At 40.7% G+C, this 18,113-nt stretch overlaps 1 protein-coding gene across 1 annotated transcript in view; it reads right to left on the bottom strand.

Annotated features, from left to right (window-relative positions):
* The window catches only part of cemip (cell migration inducing hyaluronidase 1), a 328,468-nt gene that overhangs the window by 12,805 nt on the left and 297,550 nt on the right, over positions 1–18,113 (bottom strand). Inside the window, exons 20-23 of the mRNA XM_084722276.1 lie at positions 15,937–16,092; positions 7,437–7,617; positions 5,672–5,887; positions 3,614–3,825 (exon numbers count right to left, since the gene is read on the bottom strand). Coding sequence (XP_084578402.1) covers positions 3,614–3,825; positions 5,672–5,887; positions 7,437–7,617; positions 15,937–16,092 — 765 coding nt within the window. The remainder of the gene's footprint in view (positions 1–3,613; positions 3,826–5,671; positions 5,888–7,436; positions 7,618–15,936; positions 16,093–18,113) is intronic.

Raw genomic sequence — 18,113 nt, 5'->3', positions numbered from 1 at the left:
ACTTTGTCTAACAGTTGTACACTGGAATGTCTGCTTGTCATTATTCCCTAGACTTCTGTTTTAGAATTAAGCTATTATTAATCCAATAATAATCAAATGCAGAGACAATTATGTAATATGATAACAAGTAGATACCTATCCAAAGGGCAACAAGACGCTTATGTGACCCAGGATGAAATTGAGTTTGACACCCTCTGTTATAGACGAGCTGCAAAGTAAGGCTGCACCCTGATAATCAACGATTCAAATCAGTAGTCACTGCCCCGTAGTCGATGAAAACATTTGTTTTTATCTTTTCCTTTGCCAGTCTGTGTGCAAGAAGCACTGCGCAGGTGATGCAGGACTGCAGCTGCAGAGAAGCTCCGCAGGTCCACTGACTTCAGAACTGAACAATAGGAGGACGCAAGCTTTTAATTTGTCGGACTGTGTGAATAACTTATGTTTCTAAATCACAGATGACAAAAACGACATTAAATGGGGGTCTAACTGGTAAAACATACTCATGTCAGCTCATACAGGAATTTACTGTGACACACTGTCCTGTAAAAAGAAAGAATTAACTGCCAAATCTGATCTGACTACAAGAAATGGTTGAAGACAGACCTACTACAAAGAATTCTGAACCCTTTAGGGTCAGTATCTTCCTAATATTTGATAATGGCACATCCGAACCCGCACCACATCATCTGACTCACGATGGACAGTTAAACAAAGGATCAGAATTGATGCAGCAGGACCAGTCTTTTTTAATTCCATGCATTTGTCTTCCTTGTCAAATATTACTGTCATCATTACTCACAGTGCAGCTTGACTGCCAACAGTTTAGTCAGAGAGTCAGGTGTGTTATGCTTGTAGCTGCTAATGTAGCCTCGAGCCTACAGCAGAGATGAGCAGAATACAACTGTCTGGTAAGCTCATGTCTTTCCGACTCTACAACCCTACAGATTTTTCTTCGTAATCTTCAGTCCCTACTGACAATGACTTAAGTGACATCACTACCAGCAATTACTCACATTTTCACAGCTCCCTCTGGAGCCACAAAACATGCATGTAACTTTTCTCACATACCTGTAAACAGACTGGTTTGTAAAGTCAGTTGAGCTACCCTTCAAAAAACTAGACCACATCATGTGTTGTTTGCTCTGTTCTGAATGATCCTGCTAAAAGGTGGGGGGAAAGCCTGTCATCAGAGCCTCCTCCTGGCTGTGTCCCACCGCCTCCCTGATCTCGTTCCCAGATTTCAGTGTCTTTTGTGTCTTTGTGGGCTTGATGTGATGAATCATACAAACAGGGTTAACAGCGCAGGCTTTCTAACAGTCCTCAAAGGCATTCATGATGTAGCTCTCAGTTGTACACATGAAAAGTGACAGAAGTGGGTGTCTGAAAAATGAAAAGGGCTTCTTGGATTGTCAGTTTTGAAAAGTCGGGCACTGTGTTTGAACGATCAGAACATCAGAGCTTCAGCATGCACTGGGGTGGTTTGCAGCTGAGTGTGAAGCGGTCGGGGTGAAAATGGTGGATTGTTTCCTCCGGGCTGGGAATGAGTTACAGCTGGAAGCTAAGGAGTTTAAGTATCTTGGGATCTTGTTCACGAACAATGGTAAAATTGATTGTGAGAAGGAAAGGCAGATTGGTGAAGCATCAGCAGGAAGGCAGGTGTGTTGTGGTGAAGAGGGAGCTGAACCAGAAGGCAAAGCTTTTGATTTACCAGTTGATTTACGTTCCAGCCCTTACCTACGGCCTCAAGCTTTGGGTAGAGACTCAAAGAATGGAAATATCCGGTTGAAATTTATTTTTTCTTGCAGGGTAGGGTGGCTGGACTCTGCCTTAGGGGGCCTTTACATGGTAAGAACTTTGCTCTTGGCTCACTGTGAGGTGCAGAGAGGCAAAGCACAGTGCTATACGTCATGTCTTCCTGGTTAAGTTCATAAATTATATTTTCAAATCTTGTAGCCCCACCAGTCTGCTGACATTTCACCATGCATCATGTTAACTGGCAAGATCATGGTCATGTTTTTAATGTTGTGTTATAGAGCCTGGAGAACTCTGAAACACTTTTCTTCCATCACTCTGTTATGTCAAGAAGAGGACCCTTGATTTGTGAAACTTGCATTATTTTTTTTTCTTGTGCACTTTGCACAATAATCAATAATCACAATTGCAAGATTTTTTTGCGGGTCTTGAGTTCCCTTCAAGACTTTGACCATTACTCTTTCCCTCCTCTGCTTGTGTTGCCTCCATCTATCTATAGTCACTCCTGGCTACCTTGTTACTATGTTGTCTCACTGGTTGTGCTTCGACAGGTCAGTGGCAAACTAGATCAAATTTCAAATATTTTGAACTTTGAACGCAGTGCCTGGGGGCAAATCTGAGCGTTGCACCACGCTGAGGGTGCCACTAAGTCAGGTGCCACTACTCCCTCCATAGGCAAACAATGGGATGGTCAGCGCAAAGTGTTTTTACTGCCGATCATGTGTGGTGGCCTTTAGAGACAGGGTGTGGAGCTGGGACATCTGGAAGGAGAAGAACTCCTGTCCCTTCATGTCAAAAGAGTTAATCAGGATACCTCCTGGGCTGCCTTTGAAGGCTTTCTGTGTATGTCCAACTGGGAGGAGACCCTGGGGTGGTCCCAAAGCACACTGGAATGGTAACACTTCAGTAGAGGGAAGTCTGACCTGTCTCGCTCCGCCTGCTGTCACCACAAACTGATTCGGGACAAGCGTTGGAGCGTGGATGGGTGGATGGACGGATGGATTAGCAGATGGGTGGACTCATTGTGTTTGAAGCACATCAAGTTAAGACCATCAGTGAAACAGCCAGGACCCTGGACAAGAGACTGACTGAACAGCAGAATCAGAATCAGTATTTGTCTGTGAACACCAGACCAAAACCACTCACTTCACAGTGGGACGATCATCAACTAAGAGTCAGTGAGGGCATCTGACACCACAGTCCATCTTTGACAGTTACAGGAGTTGCCATCTCTCCCCAATATACATCCACCTTTTATCACATATACATCCACCTTTTATCACATGACCAAAGTAGAACTTTGGTCCGTGACAGTTAGGAAAGCTCCATTCACTCTATGAAACACAACACTCCTCCTCTCCCTGTCATCCTCTTTTTGCTCCTCTGAGTGTTTGCTTCAGTGCCGCTTCAATAACAGTGTGATGATGGAGGAGTTGAAGGTAAAATATGGGCTAAAATTTGCTTCATGGATGGCTGACTGCAACAGATGAAGCCCTCGGGCTGCTTGGTGTAGTCAAAGAAGCAGGCTTGTAAACAGATCAAATGCTGGTCTGGAAGCTTTTCACTGGATCAAAAAGGTGAATTTGTTTCTCTGGGGTAATTTTAAAGTCTGTTTAGACATATACTATCCCTCACTTCTTTTAGATCCATGCTGAGTTCAAACAGACAATATCTTTCTTGAAATGTTGCATTCTCAATAAGGTTATAAGGAGCGAAAATGCAGTTCACACCCCTCTACTCCACTCCCACATTTATTTATCCCTGTCAAACAGAAATGTGTGGAGTAATGTGTACAAACAGCCATGTGGTTGTGTTTGTTGTGGTGTGTGCTGTCACAAGTCCAGCTCATGTGTCTACTGACTTGTTGAAGTTGATGAGCCAGATGGTGACCTCAGCAGGCGCCGCCATGTCCCAGTGGATGGTGTAGCCTTTGGCCAGTGTGATGACAGGCTGGAACTGCTGGTAGTGTTTCTTCTTGCCCAGGGCGCCCTCTAGCATCAGGGGCCGATCAGGGTACTCATCCCTCGCTATAATCATGTTCAGGTTGGCAGGGTTACGTGTTTGGACGTAGATCTGAGGAAAACATGACCAGCGAGTTAGATGGCTGATTCTAATATTTAGAAAAAAAAAACTGAAACATTTTCCAATTTTCTTATTTCATCTGACGTTTTAGTGGCCCCTGGACTCTATTGGGCTAGGCACCTAATGTTTCTCAGGTGAAGTGGTTTCAGTTATTTTTAGTCATTCAGAAAACTGTTATTTTATATAGAGCTGCTGGCTACTGTAAATGTCAAACAACCTGAGTACCTCAGTACTGAGGTGGGTTTCTTGCCAGGTTTGGCTCTTGGTGCCTTGGGGTTAATAGGCAAATAGGATGATAACCGAGCTAACTAGCTAATACCAGCGACAATTAGCAGCAGTTAGTGGTTAGCCTACTTTAGCAGCAAGTACAGCTAGCTATTTGTGCATCAGTAAATCTGTAAATCATCTCATTATTGTACTCGCCAATCAAGATATACAACAAAGATCTCGCTACCTTCCTGTTTTTACAGGAAACACATAAGTATGCAGAATCAAATAGCACTCTGGACTCAGCCATGTTCACTGGCAGCTCTGTTTCATGGGAACTTCAGATCCTCATCAAACGGAGCTCCCAGTGAACATGGCTCGACCAAATTGAATGTAAATACAGTGGGAATACAGTACTCAGGTGTATTTCTTGCCAGATTTGGCGCCTGGCATACCTGGACTGAGTCAGCCAATAGGATGTCTAGTTGTGCTGCTAACCAAGCTAACGAGCTAACTAGCAAACCCCAGGTACAGTTACCAGCAGTTAGCCATTAGCCTGCTTTAGCAACAAGTAAAGCGAGCTGTCTGTCTGTCACTTAACTCTATGAGTCACCACAGTACTGTACTCTGTCATCGAACTGGCCTTTTTTTTAATAACATTTGATAATTAGGCTTTCTATGCCTTGTTAATGACAGGTTAATTTGTCTTGGTTAATGTCAAGATGTCATAACAAAGACATTGTTGGCTTCATCAATGTCAAGTCATCATAACAGACATCTCAAACAATGTCTACTTTGTATTAAAAAGTGACAACTGACTTATTTCCCATAAACATTCATGCTCATGAAAGGCATCATGTCATAGTTATGATGGTGTTATGCCAGTTATGCACACCCCTTCAAATAAAATGTTACCACAGTCTGGTTAACAAAACAATCACGCACATTTCCCAAAACACATTCTGTACACTGAATATTAGAAAAAAACATATTTTCAAAAAATTGCATGAATAATAAATAATCTGTTCTTTGTTGGAGAGTTCATCTAGCATGGCTAATTTTGCTGATAACTACCAACGTCATTAATATGATTACACACACAGAGTGATAACAGATATCATCAGTGCATGAATAGATCTGAGATACAGAGATGTAGAGACAGGAAGGGAGGGGAGGGGAATTGGTGGGCGGACAGGAAAGCGGGTTGGATGAGGTGAACGGTGTTGATGGCACTGGAGCATGACACAGATGGAGATGGAGTGATTATTCGCAGGACAAAATGAATGCTAAGGTTTGATCCAATAGGAGGACGATATGGTAAATAATGGGTTCTTTATCCTCCATACAGTATGTTCTGATGAAGAATAGATAAATGTAGATTGAAAACTTTTGTATCAAAAAAATAATAAGTTGCAAAAAAATTTTAGGTCAACAGAATCTGCAATAGCATGGGCTAATGTTTGCACCACTTTGACGAATTCAGATTACTACCATAGCCAAGATATGCATGATTGATTTCTCATTTCATTTAGAAAAAAGAACAACATTGATTGGGATATGACAATGAATGTAATCAGGGTGAACAGGGTGTAACAGAAAGCAGATGTGAGTTCACCGCCCACTGACCCACCTGTGCGTAGTGGCCGCTGCAGATAGCAGCCCTCCAGTCGGGCACGTCGATGCAGTCAGGGTGACGGAGCAGCCAGTTGTCATCTTTGACCAGGAAGGCTCCGGGATACTCGCTGACTGAGCCATCGATATCGTGGAAGATGGTCGTCTTGTCCCCGTCCATCTGCATCTTATTGAACCAGGGACCCGGCTCCCCGAAAAACACCCGAGATGTGATCTACGGCAGAGGGATGAAGTGATATAGGCATGTGCTCAAACAGTTTATACTTCTCCAGTTTTTAACTCTCATTGAATTGGGAAAGGCCATATGGCAAGGGTCAATTTTGTGGTCAATTTTGATTAATTTTCACTAAACAATCACTATAAACTACAATTTATCCACGACTCAACATGTTCAGGACTGTTTATGTTCACTTGACACAATCACTCCTCCTTTGTGAGACTGACATAATCTTTTACGTTACAGGGGCTACATGAAGCCACTGCATGTGCAAAAATGTGTACTTCAGTCCAAATAGTAAGGTGGAGCCATAAACTGTATATTAAATAAGTTGTAATCTTGTTTAATATAAGATCTATGATTGAAGCAAGTTGTTTCCCCCCATCCCCTCCTCCCAGACACGGCAGAGACAGACAGTCTGCAGGAGCTCCACTGAGCGAAGAACTGCGAAACCTTATAACTTAACAATTTAAGCTGATCAGCTGTTTATAACTATAAATTGTCTGTCAATGTAAAGTTCAGCCTGTTATCCTGTAAACAAAAGCCCACTGCTCTGAAATAACACACTCTGGACGATGTGTTAAGTGGCTGCCTGTCTCACTGTCTGCCAAACTCCATTAACGTTTTGCTCAATTTAACAGTTATAAACATCTACGCCTTCTACAAGATTATTAATGATTTTTTATGACTCATAAACAGACACTGAATCATTCTGTGAAAATTCTGCATTAATTTGAACCATAATAAATGTGAAACAGACACAGTCATTCCAGTCTGGAATGTAAATTTCAAAGTGGAACACCATGGCTGTTGTGTTCATGACAAATGATGCAAATATTTCAATTTGACACATTGTGGTCATTTTATGATTTATTACAGTAAATTTATCACAGATTTCTCCTTTAAGTCAACAAGTTTTGATTTTTGAGTTAATTTTATTGAAATTTATAAAGCCAATAAAGTCTGATCACTTCAAGCCCAATTAAGAACACATACATTGTGCACTTTGCATATTTTTTGATAGTTGAATGAACTAAAAAAAAAGCTTGTAAAAATATGTACTCAATGTTGTTATGTTCATATGACAGTCAGTTTCTTGTTCAATGAAACAAATAATTTGTGTTCACTTAAAATAACAAAAACACACTATTTGAACAAGCAGTGCATTACACAGCATAAGGGCACTTTAGCAGTGGTGTGTCTGAGTTCACATGGTTACATCAAAGAATGGTTCAACTTAATATCTTGAGCATACTGAACATATTTTCTTAAATTAAGTAACTCAACTCATTTAGTTTTACAAACTTCAAATGAGACTTTAATTATTCAACCTAAGTTCAGTTAATTTTTAAGTTGAGCCTGTACACATTAAATGTGTATATATAGTTGACAGTAAATGGGTCCTCTGGTGGTGAGGAGAGCTCAGAATGTTTCCACTGAACTGCAACCATTTACATTAAAATAACTGTTATTGTTCATAAAAGACAAAATAGAAGTTTTGTATAAGTTGTTTTGTTTTGTGTATTTCACACAGAGGCTGACTCACAGGTACGTGGTCGAAGGTGATGTCAGTGACGTTATTGTTGGGGCAGCTCTGCCACGAGTTGTTTAGCCTGAAGCCAAAGGCGCTGGTGTGCCGCCCGTCCAGCGCTGTGAACTTCCGGAACGTGCAGTTCTGCATGTTGATTGGCCCGTCGTAGATCTGCATGCCCCGGATAGGAAAATCACTGCAGGGAAACACACACACACATACACACACACACACACACACACACACACACACACACACACACACACACACACACACACACACACACACATATACACACACACGCACACACCAACCCATTAGCAATTTACACTCAGTGATTAGTAGCAAAGCAAAAAGTAGTGTGATGTTGATGTGGTGCAGTGAAAATTTATACACTCTTACATGTCTATCAACACTAGAAAGGAAGTCCCCTCTCAATCTGTGATTTTTATGTTAAAGCTAAATTATGCTAATATTAACCTGGGTATCCATACTGGTTAATATTAGCCCTGATCCAGGATTAGAGTCTGTGTCTTATTGGTCGATTCTGATGCACTTTCATCACTGACTGGAGGCAATGTTTTAAGGATTTAAGACTTTTTTCCCCCCACAACTGGTCTCTGTTCACTATCATTACTTTAAAAAGCACAATTTCAACCAAATTTCCAGCTCCAAATCAAATCAAATCAAATCAAATAGCCCAAAATCACAAACCACAATTTGCCTCAGGGGCTTTACTCTCTGTACAGTGTATGGCAGCGCCTGTCCTGCTGCCTCTCTAAAGAGTAAGGAAAAAGTCCCCAAAAAGTTAGTCAGTTGCACACAGACTAGATCTGACTGTTTTCAGTTTCAATCATCTTCATCACACAAGTTGTCATTCATTCATTTTCTGGAACCGCTTATTCCGTAAGGGTCGCGGGCTGCTGGAGCCTATCCCAGCTGACATTGGGTGAGAGGCGGGGTTCACCCTGGACAAGTCACCAGTTCATCGCAGGGCTGACACATAGACAGACAACCACTCATACTCACATTCACACCTACGGGCAATTTAGAGTCACCAATTAACCTAACATGCATGTCTTTGGACTGTGGGAGGAAGCCAGAGAACCCGGAGAGAACCCACGCAGACACGGGGAGAACATGCAAACTCCACACAGAAAGGCTCTGACCCAGCCAGCTGGGGATCGAACTCAGGACCTTCTTGCTGTGAGGCAGCAGTGCTAACCACTGCACCACCGTGCTGCCCACAAGTTGTCATGTCTGTCTAAATATTATATAACAAAGATATATCTGTTGTCGACACTGGATCCTCTGGAAAAGATTAGAAGTATAGACTGGGGTAGTAGATAGTAGCTAAAAAAGAGGAACAGGCAAATTTGGCTCATATGCAAATGGGTGAAGAATAAACTCTTATCCACTTGGACAAAGTTAGTGGAATTTGACCAAAGGTGAATAATGCAGATCATTGTGAAAACACAATTTCATTCCTCAAGAATTTGATGAAACTATTTTAAATAATCAAATGTTTGCTACTGAAATACAGCTAAAAATTCTCTGGTGTTTACTTACACTGTCCTTGACAGGGATGCACTAAGTGGACCAGGGCTACTTATTTTAACAAAATTATCAATATTTTTCTAACCTTAATTAAGGCTGGACTAATCAATATTTTTTACTGATTATTTTTTCAAATGAGTGTGTAATGTGAAGGGGGTCACTTGATCACCAACTCTGCAGTTTCCTTCAGCTTTACTGAGGTTTTGTGTGCCTCACTGTCTGTTGTGGTTCCGTCTCACTGCTCTCAGTGTTGTTCCTAGCAGCAGCAAGCAGCTGTTTTCAGTGAAAAAGCTCTGATAAACCCACCGAGCACTACCGGCCCAGCAGACAGACAACAAACAAAATTAGAGACAAGCTGGTGAACATTATAAATCATTATACTGCAAAATGGATGCATACACGGACGTGCAGTAGTTCTGAGATGGAGGCACTGCAGCTGCACAGAGACAGTCAGAGTGTCCAAGATAACAGTGTCTTTGCCTTCTGCTTAGAAGTGGTGAATTTACAGCTTATAGCAGCTTAATACATATATATAGTCTCTATAGTCTAGTCTAGTCTATAGTTTGGCAATTTCTTTCTGATCTGTTCTGGCATAGTTGGCACATATTAGCTCAGAAGGCTGTCTTGGCTTGTTCACTATATTATGTGAGTGTCATTGTCACCCTTAAACTTTGTGTAAAGTAACAATAAATATGTATTCTGAGTTTGTCATATGACAGTAACATATGTCATTAACCACCCAAACAAATTTGAATGATTAAAAAATTCTAGTATAGTATGTAAAATTATAAAAAAGTATAAAAATTCTATATAAAATTAGGTCTCAAAATCATGAAAAAATTAGCATTTTTTTCTGCTTTGAAAAGGTGCTCCACTGTCTCAGTGTCAAACACCACTACAACTTGAAAATGAACTGAAACATGGACGCTCTGTCTAGCAGTTTTATTGGACATGTCCAGACATGTTTGAGTCACCAGAGGCAGAGGACGGTGACGGCATTTTTTTTAAGACGTTCATGACTGACCGTTAGGATGGCGGCATTCATGTGCAGGTTTGTGGGGGACCATGGGTCTGGCACATCGCCGAGCCATGTTTCACATCCACCCAAAAAATATTCTGAACAACCATTTCAGGTCTACCTCCACAATTCAGTACTACATAGTGCTCAGTGTTTTCAAATGTTTTCAGAATCTACAGTATGTTATAACATGTATAATGTGTTATATAAAGACAAACTCCCTTTTTCCTTTACAGAGTATTATTATTGTATTAAACAGCCAAATCCGATTTGAATGACAACATTCTGAGCTGGGTACAGCCCTTCTGAAAACCAAAATGACTTGGTCAACAAGGCAAAGATCTGTCAAGTGGAGGGAAACTGTAGGTTGGTGATAGTCCTCTGTGTGTTTGACATTACTTGATCCATTCTTAATATAAAGTTATTTACTAGTACCGCTTCAACTAAACTGTAGTCATACTTAAGGCCTGGAAGTTCAAGAATATTCCATTTGAAATAGACAGTGTCCTTTTTGCACACATACAATGTGACCATTCTGTCAGATATGTTCATGGTCTTACACACACACACACACACACACACACACACACACACACACACACACACACACACACACACACACACACACACACACACACACACACACAAACACTGGTAGGTGGTGGAAGAGTGAAAAAAAGAGAAAGACCAATTACCACAACTCACATCTTGCTGTTTTCAGACTAGAGTAAAAAAAAAAGAAAGAAGTGTGTACAGTTGACTCCCTGCCATGGACGGTGATGAAAAATCTTTTCTATCCAGAGACCTCATCAAATGTTCAACACTACACAGCATGGGGGCACTTGTGCAATGGTGTGCCCGGGTTCGTATGGCTGCATCAAAGACTGTCAGGCTGAGGACGAACAGTCCAGACAGTAGTGCTTTATGGAGACTCGACAAAAAGGGAATCTGTGATAATACAGCTGCTGAGACATTCTTTCAGAACTGCAATCAGAATCAGCTATTGGCCTGGTGTGTGTGTGCAAAGGGAAAGGAATTTGATGCCAGTTTTAAATTGCTCTCGGTGTTACACACAGTTCCAACACAAATAGACATGCTGTTGGTTGTGTGATGTCTGAGTCAGAGTGAGTGAGGGGACAATCGTCGCATGGGCTGCACAAGGCCTCACGCCTGATGCAAACAGGATGAAAATGAAAGTGAATCTACCCCAGTCTGAGAGCATACATGCTGGACCACTTTACTGTGATAGTAGACCTTAACTGGAACCGATCCAAGCAAGGGAACAGCTGATTGCTTCATTTTTTTTTTTTCCAATGAGGATGTCCTAATCGGCTTTGTTTGTCAGCAAACAGGCTGAACGGCATGCTGCTTGAAAACACTCACTCGCCCTGGCTCTATTTTAGGGAAGTTTTGCACAAATCAATGCTGACGTCTTTGAAGTTTCTCTGTCCCCTCATAAACAGGGAGGAGGAGAGAGGCACCTTTTATATGAGCCACAGCAGCATTTCATGGAAACATCTCCAAAAATGATGAGGTTTGGAGGGAAAACAGGGAGCTGCTGGGAGTTACAAGTACATAAACTGTCCTCAACCTATACAGAAAAAAGATTGACTGCAGAAAACTGCGTGAGTTATGAATAGACTTATTGGTATGCAGAGGGAGAAATAAACTGTGCTGCCATGACATCGCTCATATGATATCAGTATTATACGATTAATGCAGTAGAACTAGAATATGTGCGTGATTCATGTGCATGCATATAAGCAGGGCCTCACACCCCCCTACAAAGTGATGGCTTATCAGTAGTACAGTAAAACACCTTGAGATCATCAGCTACTTGGTGGTTCTCCACCAACCTGTTCTCATCCCAGGTTGTCAAATACTGACATATTTGTTACACCCCTCATGGCCCTTTTCCATACACAGAGCTGGCCTGGCATGGCAGGGGTTTGCATTTCCATTACAACACTTGAAGGTGAGTCTTTTAACTGAGGACGAGCTCAAGTCGAGTGGCTGTAAAGCAGTGCATAGGCAGTTCATATATGTCTCCGGGTTGAACATGCTGTTTGTTTTTTTTATGAGATTATTTTTGGGCCATTTTTGCCTTTATTTGATAGGGACAGCTAATGATATGACAGGAAAGAGGGCAGACAGAGGGGATGACACCCAGCAAATTGGCTGCAGGTTGGAGTTGAACTGGCGCCTGCTGCAGAGGACCAACAGCCCCAGCAAGTTCCACCAACTGCACTACAGGGGCGCCCCATAAACTCGCTGTTTCCTTAAATTCTTCATGATAAAAGTACCCTGCTGTTTTGTTATTTAAGCACCTTTATTGTGAAGCAACACAATCAGGAAATCTTTTCATTTGGGATTTCCTCAGCAGTAAAGCATCATGACTCCACTACACAGCTGAAAGTGAATATGAAACGATAAAATAATGACAACAAAAAGTACAACCAAAGAGAAACAAATTTCAAAGCACAAAGATTCAGTTAGGAGCTACAGAAGTACTGAGAGCCCAACATAAAGAAACTTTTAAAAACATCTCTCTTTCTGCTACCCTGCACACACCTGAACTCAGTATCACAACACTCGCTTGTTCAAGGGGGAGAAAAGGGGGTTGTCACGGATTGGCTGCAGTCGGTGAGACGTCACCGCAGCCCGTTTGGAGGCTGGTGTTGCTCACTTTGGCACCACTCCAGAGTAGATCTATTTCAGGTGTGGCTCAGGGCGATAAAAGCAGTAATGGAAATGCAAATCAGCGCAGCACAATTTGACTCTGCACGGTCAAAAGTACCAGTGGGAAAGTCCCATCAGTGTCTCATACTGATGCACAAAGTCCCCTTTCTGTAGAGACGCTGCCAGGAGGTCTTTCTAACACTTGTTTAACACTGTTAAACAACTGCAGTTTGGTTTGGTTTAACCACCAAAAGTACTTAATGGGTTTAGATATCATCGACTTTTGATTTCACGCGGGACACAAACCCCAGCCTCCTGGGTGAGAGTCTTGATTTAACCATCCACGCCACCTCCCCCATACATGGACTTTCTCACTCTTTATACATCACCTGACACAGATGGGTTTGCACTGAGGTTACTGATACAGGTGCTTCATACAGATGTTAATGCATCTATATGAAATGCTGAGGGCCGTGAAAAAATGTTATTACTAGGAACGGGATGGTTTCCTGTAGTTGGTGATGTCCTGCGCGGTTGTTTGCTAAAAACATGTTTTTCTGGTTTCCCTTCTACTCTCTGCCAAGTGGGCCAGAGCACGGACTGATTTCTAGCATACCAAGTCTGGTTCTCACACATACCAGCCTCTACTAAACTGCTACTCCACCCAAAATCTATCTTTGGGGTATTAAACACTTTGGCTTGAAAAGAGGCTGACAAATGTTTTCAGTTTGCTCCTTTATGAAGAGCAGCAGCTGTGGACAGTTTGAATACACGTCTGTTTCAAAGGGTCACAGTGGCAACAAGTTTTCATGACAGGGTGATGACCACAGCATTTCAAACCACTCCTCCACTGTCTATCCTTATATGCTCTGCAGCCATGTTCCAAACATGTATTTACATTTGTAGCATGACACAGAAGCAGTGTATTTTTTAGCCATATTTCGGCAAAACTGGTCAACATTAGAGTCTGTTCTAACTGACATTCATTCAGGCTGACCACATCAATAATGGCAGTTCTCTATAAAAGAACAAAATACACTCTTTCATAGCCAGCTGACTGTTTGACATTCAAAGGTTTCTAGTGAGCATGGTTTAGTCCATCGTGGAACACAACTGCTAGTGTCTGAAGATGATTTAGCGTCTGGGTCAAGGGTCTGCAACTTTTATGATCAAAAGAGCCATTTTTGGCCAACAGGAAGAAAAAGAAATCTTTCTGGAGCCATAACTATTAAATTCTCTTTTCCCTGAAGACTGATTTTCTAATTTGGCATTCATTGTGAGCCACAGACGTAGGCTGTAGACACACATGTTAGCTGACGAAATATTAAAGATTTTTTTTAATGTGGTGTATAGGCTACGTGTTTGTACAGTTGGCCAATGTGAGAATCACTTTATACTGTAAAGTAAAATAGCTGAGACAACACAAGATGTCAAGGTAACATACTGTAGTAGATGCAAGTTTTGAGTCCAACTCAGACTCTGATGTTTTGAAATAAACTTTATAAAGTTTTGTCAACCTGTAATCTTTAGTTGAGATAATTTACTTTTCCTCTTTAGATTACCTCGAATGTTTGAGTTTTATAAACTCAAAAAAAGTATTTCAGAATTTGGTCACAGTGAGCTGTTAACCTGATTTGTCATTATTTTGGCGCCTGAAAATGAAATAGTTTAAATTGAAAATATTAAAATTGCAACAATCATTCACTTAAACTTGAATTACTTGAACTGTTTGAATACAGTTTTTGGGAGTTTCTATAACTAAATGGTTTAAGATTATTTTAAGAAGAAAAGTAAATTATCTCAACAAAAGATCAGTAGTTGGTAAAACTTTCAAATCTGAAGAGTTTCAGTTGGGCTCAAAACTCAAAAATCTATTGCATTATGTTACCTTGAAATTTTGAGCTGTCTCAACATCTTCATAGACCTACAACAAGGATAAATGAAAATTAAAATGTTAAAAAAGTAATACTTATTCATTTCCATATAATCTAATTTTCACAGGGAGCCACTAGAGAAAGGTTAAAGAGCTGCATTTGGCTCTGGAGCTGCAGGTTGAAGACCCCTGGTCTGGGGGCAACAGCCAGTGTTTCAGGGCTTCTGTGAATATCTGGACAACAAACATCAGGGCCAAAATTTCCTCCTCTGTGTTCCAGTCATTGTTCTTCATCTGATTAGCAACTTGAGATGTGAGAGTTGGAGGCTGATGTCCAAACAAATCATTTTAGAAAAGCTAATACAAAAAGCTAAATTGTCATCGCACGATAGCCAGTGGGTTCCAAGATTGCATTTGGGCCAATGCCTTCTGCCAAAGTCAGCACAAATGTAATTGGTCAATACAACAAACACAGAGACTACAAGTGGAAACCAGAATGCATCTGATAGCAAAAAATCTTGTCCTTCGCCAAAGATTCTGCACTCATATGCAGATATCTGTTTATAGAGGTGAGGTCTGGCTGATTTTCAGGTCAAAAGGCATATTGATGTCTACTGTAGGTTAAAAACAGGTGAAATTTGCCTGAAAAGGGAAGGATATTCAGCATTAAAGGTTACATACAGTAATACAGTTTTAACAGCATTTCCCTGACCATATTGAAATGAGTGCACTTGCACTAGGATCTTGGTTTTGAGTTCCAATCTAGTTCTGATCATATTTGTGATGTGATGTTTACAGGGAACATCTAGAATTATTATTCAGCTCCACATGTACATGATTCTGTGATTATCATCTGATCATCTGCAGGTGTGTCGCTGACTCCTCCATATCCAGAAAATCTGACATTTCTCTACTGAGTGAGTTACCTCAACAGCTTATCACTGACTGCCTGGACTGTGTTTGACATTTTGTATTGATTTGGCTTCTCAACTGGGTCACCAGTAATGAAAAGATGAGTGCAACAGTACAATGGATCCTTGCTTTACGAGTGCCAGATTTTGATTTCATTTCATTATGATCATCTTATCATTTATCTTCAGATTATTGAGTCAAGATGAGGACGCACTTGCACATGAAAAACAGTGATCAGAAGTATGGATGAGGTGTTTGATTACCATAGTATCCAGGTTTCTGTTCTGTTTCATTATTCCAGCTAGAATTTAGCTTCTGACTTAACATCGGACCACCTTATAATGTTTCTATGGCAACATCACATTCATTTGGGTTTGTTTTTTTGATGCAGCTGTAAGCACGCTTGATGAGAGTGGAGTTTGTGGGCTGTAAAAAGCAAAACAACAAGCGGAACATAAGTTATGATTGTCACTTACATGCCACGCGGCAGGGTTCTGCCAACATGGTCAGAACCCCCGGGGCCCCAGATCCGGTTGTCAGGGAGCAGCATCCCGCGATTGTCGCTTTCACCCACAAACAGCGAGTTTTTCACCTGCTGACGAGAGCCGTCGTCATCAGGAAACGTCCCTCCACTGCACACACAGATGGGGGACAGTTAAGAGTGTGGAAGTGACATATAATAGATGTGGCAGCATCTGCACTGTTCCACTGATCCCACACCCTTTATTATTCATCAGGATCAAAACACCATTCAAGATTAAAAACTATGATTGTAGTTTCCTGTGGGGTAAATAACTTTAAAATGTCAGGCCATGTAAATATAACTCTTGTTAATATACAAAATACAGGTGGTTAATGATCTGTTTGTATATTTCGAGCCAAATGTCATCTGTAGCATTCAGACTGCCTGTTTCTCTTTTTTTTTTTCCAGCCAGCAGAACAAACAGCTTTAGATACAGAGGAGACCTGCACATAGTTACAAGCTGGCAACTCACACAAACCACTATATTTATTCCAAAAATAAAAATGAATACAGATGTAGATAAGGAAAAATAAGTCATCAGTCAGTGCACACACAACACAAGGCCAGTTTGGTACAAACCAGTAACTGCTGGCCACATGTTATAATAAGGTGCTTGTAATAGGTGTTAGTTAATAGGTAATAAGGCCCTTATAAGATGTGTATTAACATTAATATGTGTTAATAAGAGTATATAAGTGTTAAATAGCATAACAAACATGCTTGTTGTGAAGACATTTACAAGCACTGAGTTTGTTTTGTTTTTCTTCTAATAACACCACAAACATATTTATTGAATTTCGTCATGTCATTGTTAAACCTTTACTTTTTCTTTAATTTTGCAGAGAGACAGGAGAGGGGTGAGACGTCCTGAGCTGGATTCAAACCCAGGACATTGCAGTGATCAATCTCTGCATGAGACATTATCTATTAAATAATGCTCATTACCATAATATAAAGTGCTACCCAACTCCTCAATTACTTCTGAGGGTGTGTGTTGGTTTAGTTTAATGCTCTTATATTCTAACATCACATAATGATAAAAGGGAAATTCGATTTAATACAAATTAGTGATCTGGATGGAATTTGAGCAGATTATTTCCTGTGAATATTGTATCAGAGATTCTCCAGAGAGTTTTAGGAACGTTTTATATAATTCTCTGTCTGTATTATATGTTTGTTATTGTTCTATTAGCTCTTTGGTTGTTATAACTGTGTACTTTTCTTCTGCAGGAAGAGGCTCTTCAGCAGGCAGTGAAAGCTCTGTGAATATAGCTCACATTAAGGTCTTCAACTTGCCCTTATTCTGTCAGTTATTTTTTTTTTAAAGTTGATATGTTAAATAATAATCTAAGCAATTTCATCAAGTTTTCTTCACAGAGATGATTGAAATGCTCTTGATATATTTAAATAAGAAGTCAGGTGAGGTCAACTGTCCATGAGTCACACAAAGAAGAGATTATGGAGACTGCAGTGGATTGTAAGGAGTTATTATTGTAGGGAAAATGTTCTACAATATGACATACATTTGTGTTAAAAGTCGACTGATGAGAAATCATTTTGGTGATCAAAGGTGCAGGTAGCCTATAAATGATGAATCACACGGTGTACAGTAAGTAGTGATGTAGCTGTTGAAGTGGAAAATCAGAAACTTGAAAAGTGAAACCACACTGAATAATGAAGGTATAGAATTATTCTGCTGCAGTCCTCAAAATCTACAGTGTGGGCCGGTGATTAAAAGGCGCAGTAAATCCATCTACCAATTCAGTTAAAACTAGTTTTAGTTGTCCTTTTTTTCATCACATCAGTTGCACTTAGTCTCTGTGTGTAACGGTGTTTATCTCTATTGTGTTAAATTAATATTAGTACAGATTTAATCCCCTGATAATTTGGCTGAATCAACAGGTCAGATGCACACTCCAGCGTCTCTGCATGCTGAAGCATTATTGATTGTTATTCGTGTACTTTATGCACTTAGTACTATTCAGCATCCCTGCTGCTGTTCATTTCATGCCCAGAGACACATTATTAAACACAGAGCCTTTATTCGACGGTGCAGTCAGTCTTCATTTGCATCTCGCCCTCATTATCCGAGTGGAAGTAACAGGTGAAGCCAACATTGTTTGACCTTCT

Source organism: Lutjanus erythropterus, chromosome 1, assembly GCF_056507025.1.
Source record: "Lutjanus erythropterus isolate fLutEry1 chromosome 1, fLutEry1.hap2, whole genome shotgun sequence".
Taxonomy (NCBI): Eukaryota; Metazoa; Chordata; class Actinopteri; order Lutjaniformes; family Lutjanidae; genus Lutjanus; species Lutjanus erythropterus.
Note: the sequence above shows the minus strand (reverse complement) of the source record. Positions and strands in the feature narration are given on the sequence as shown.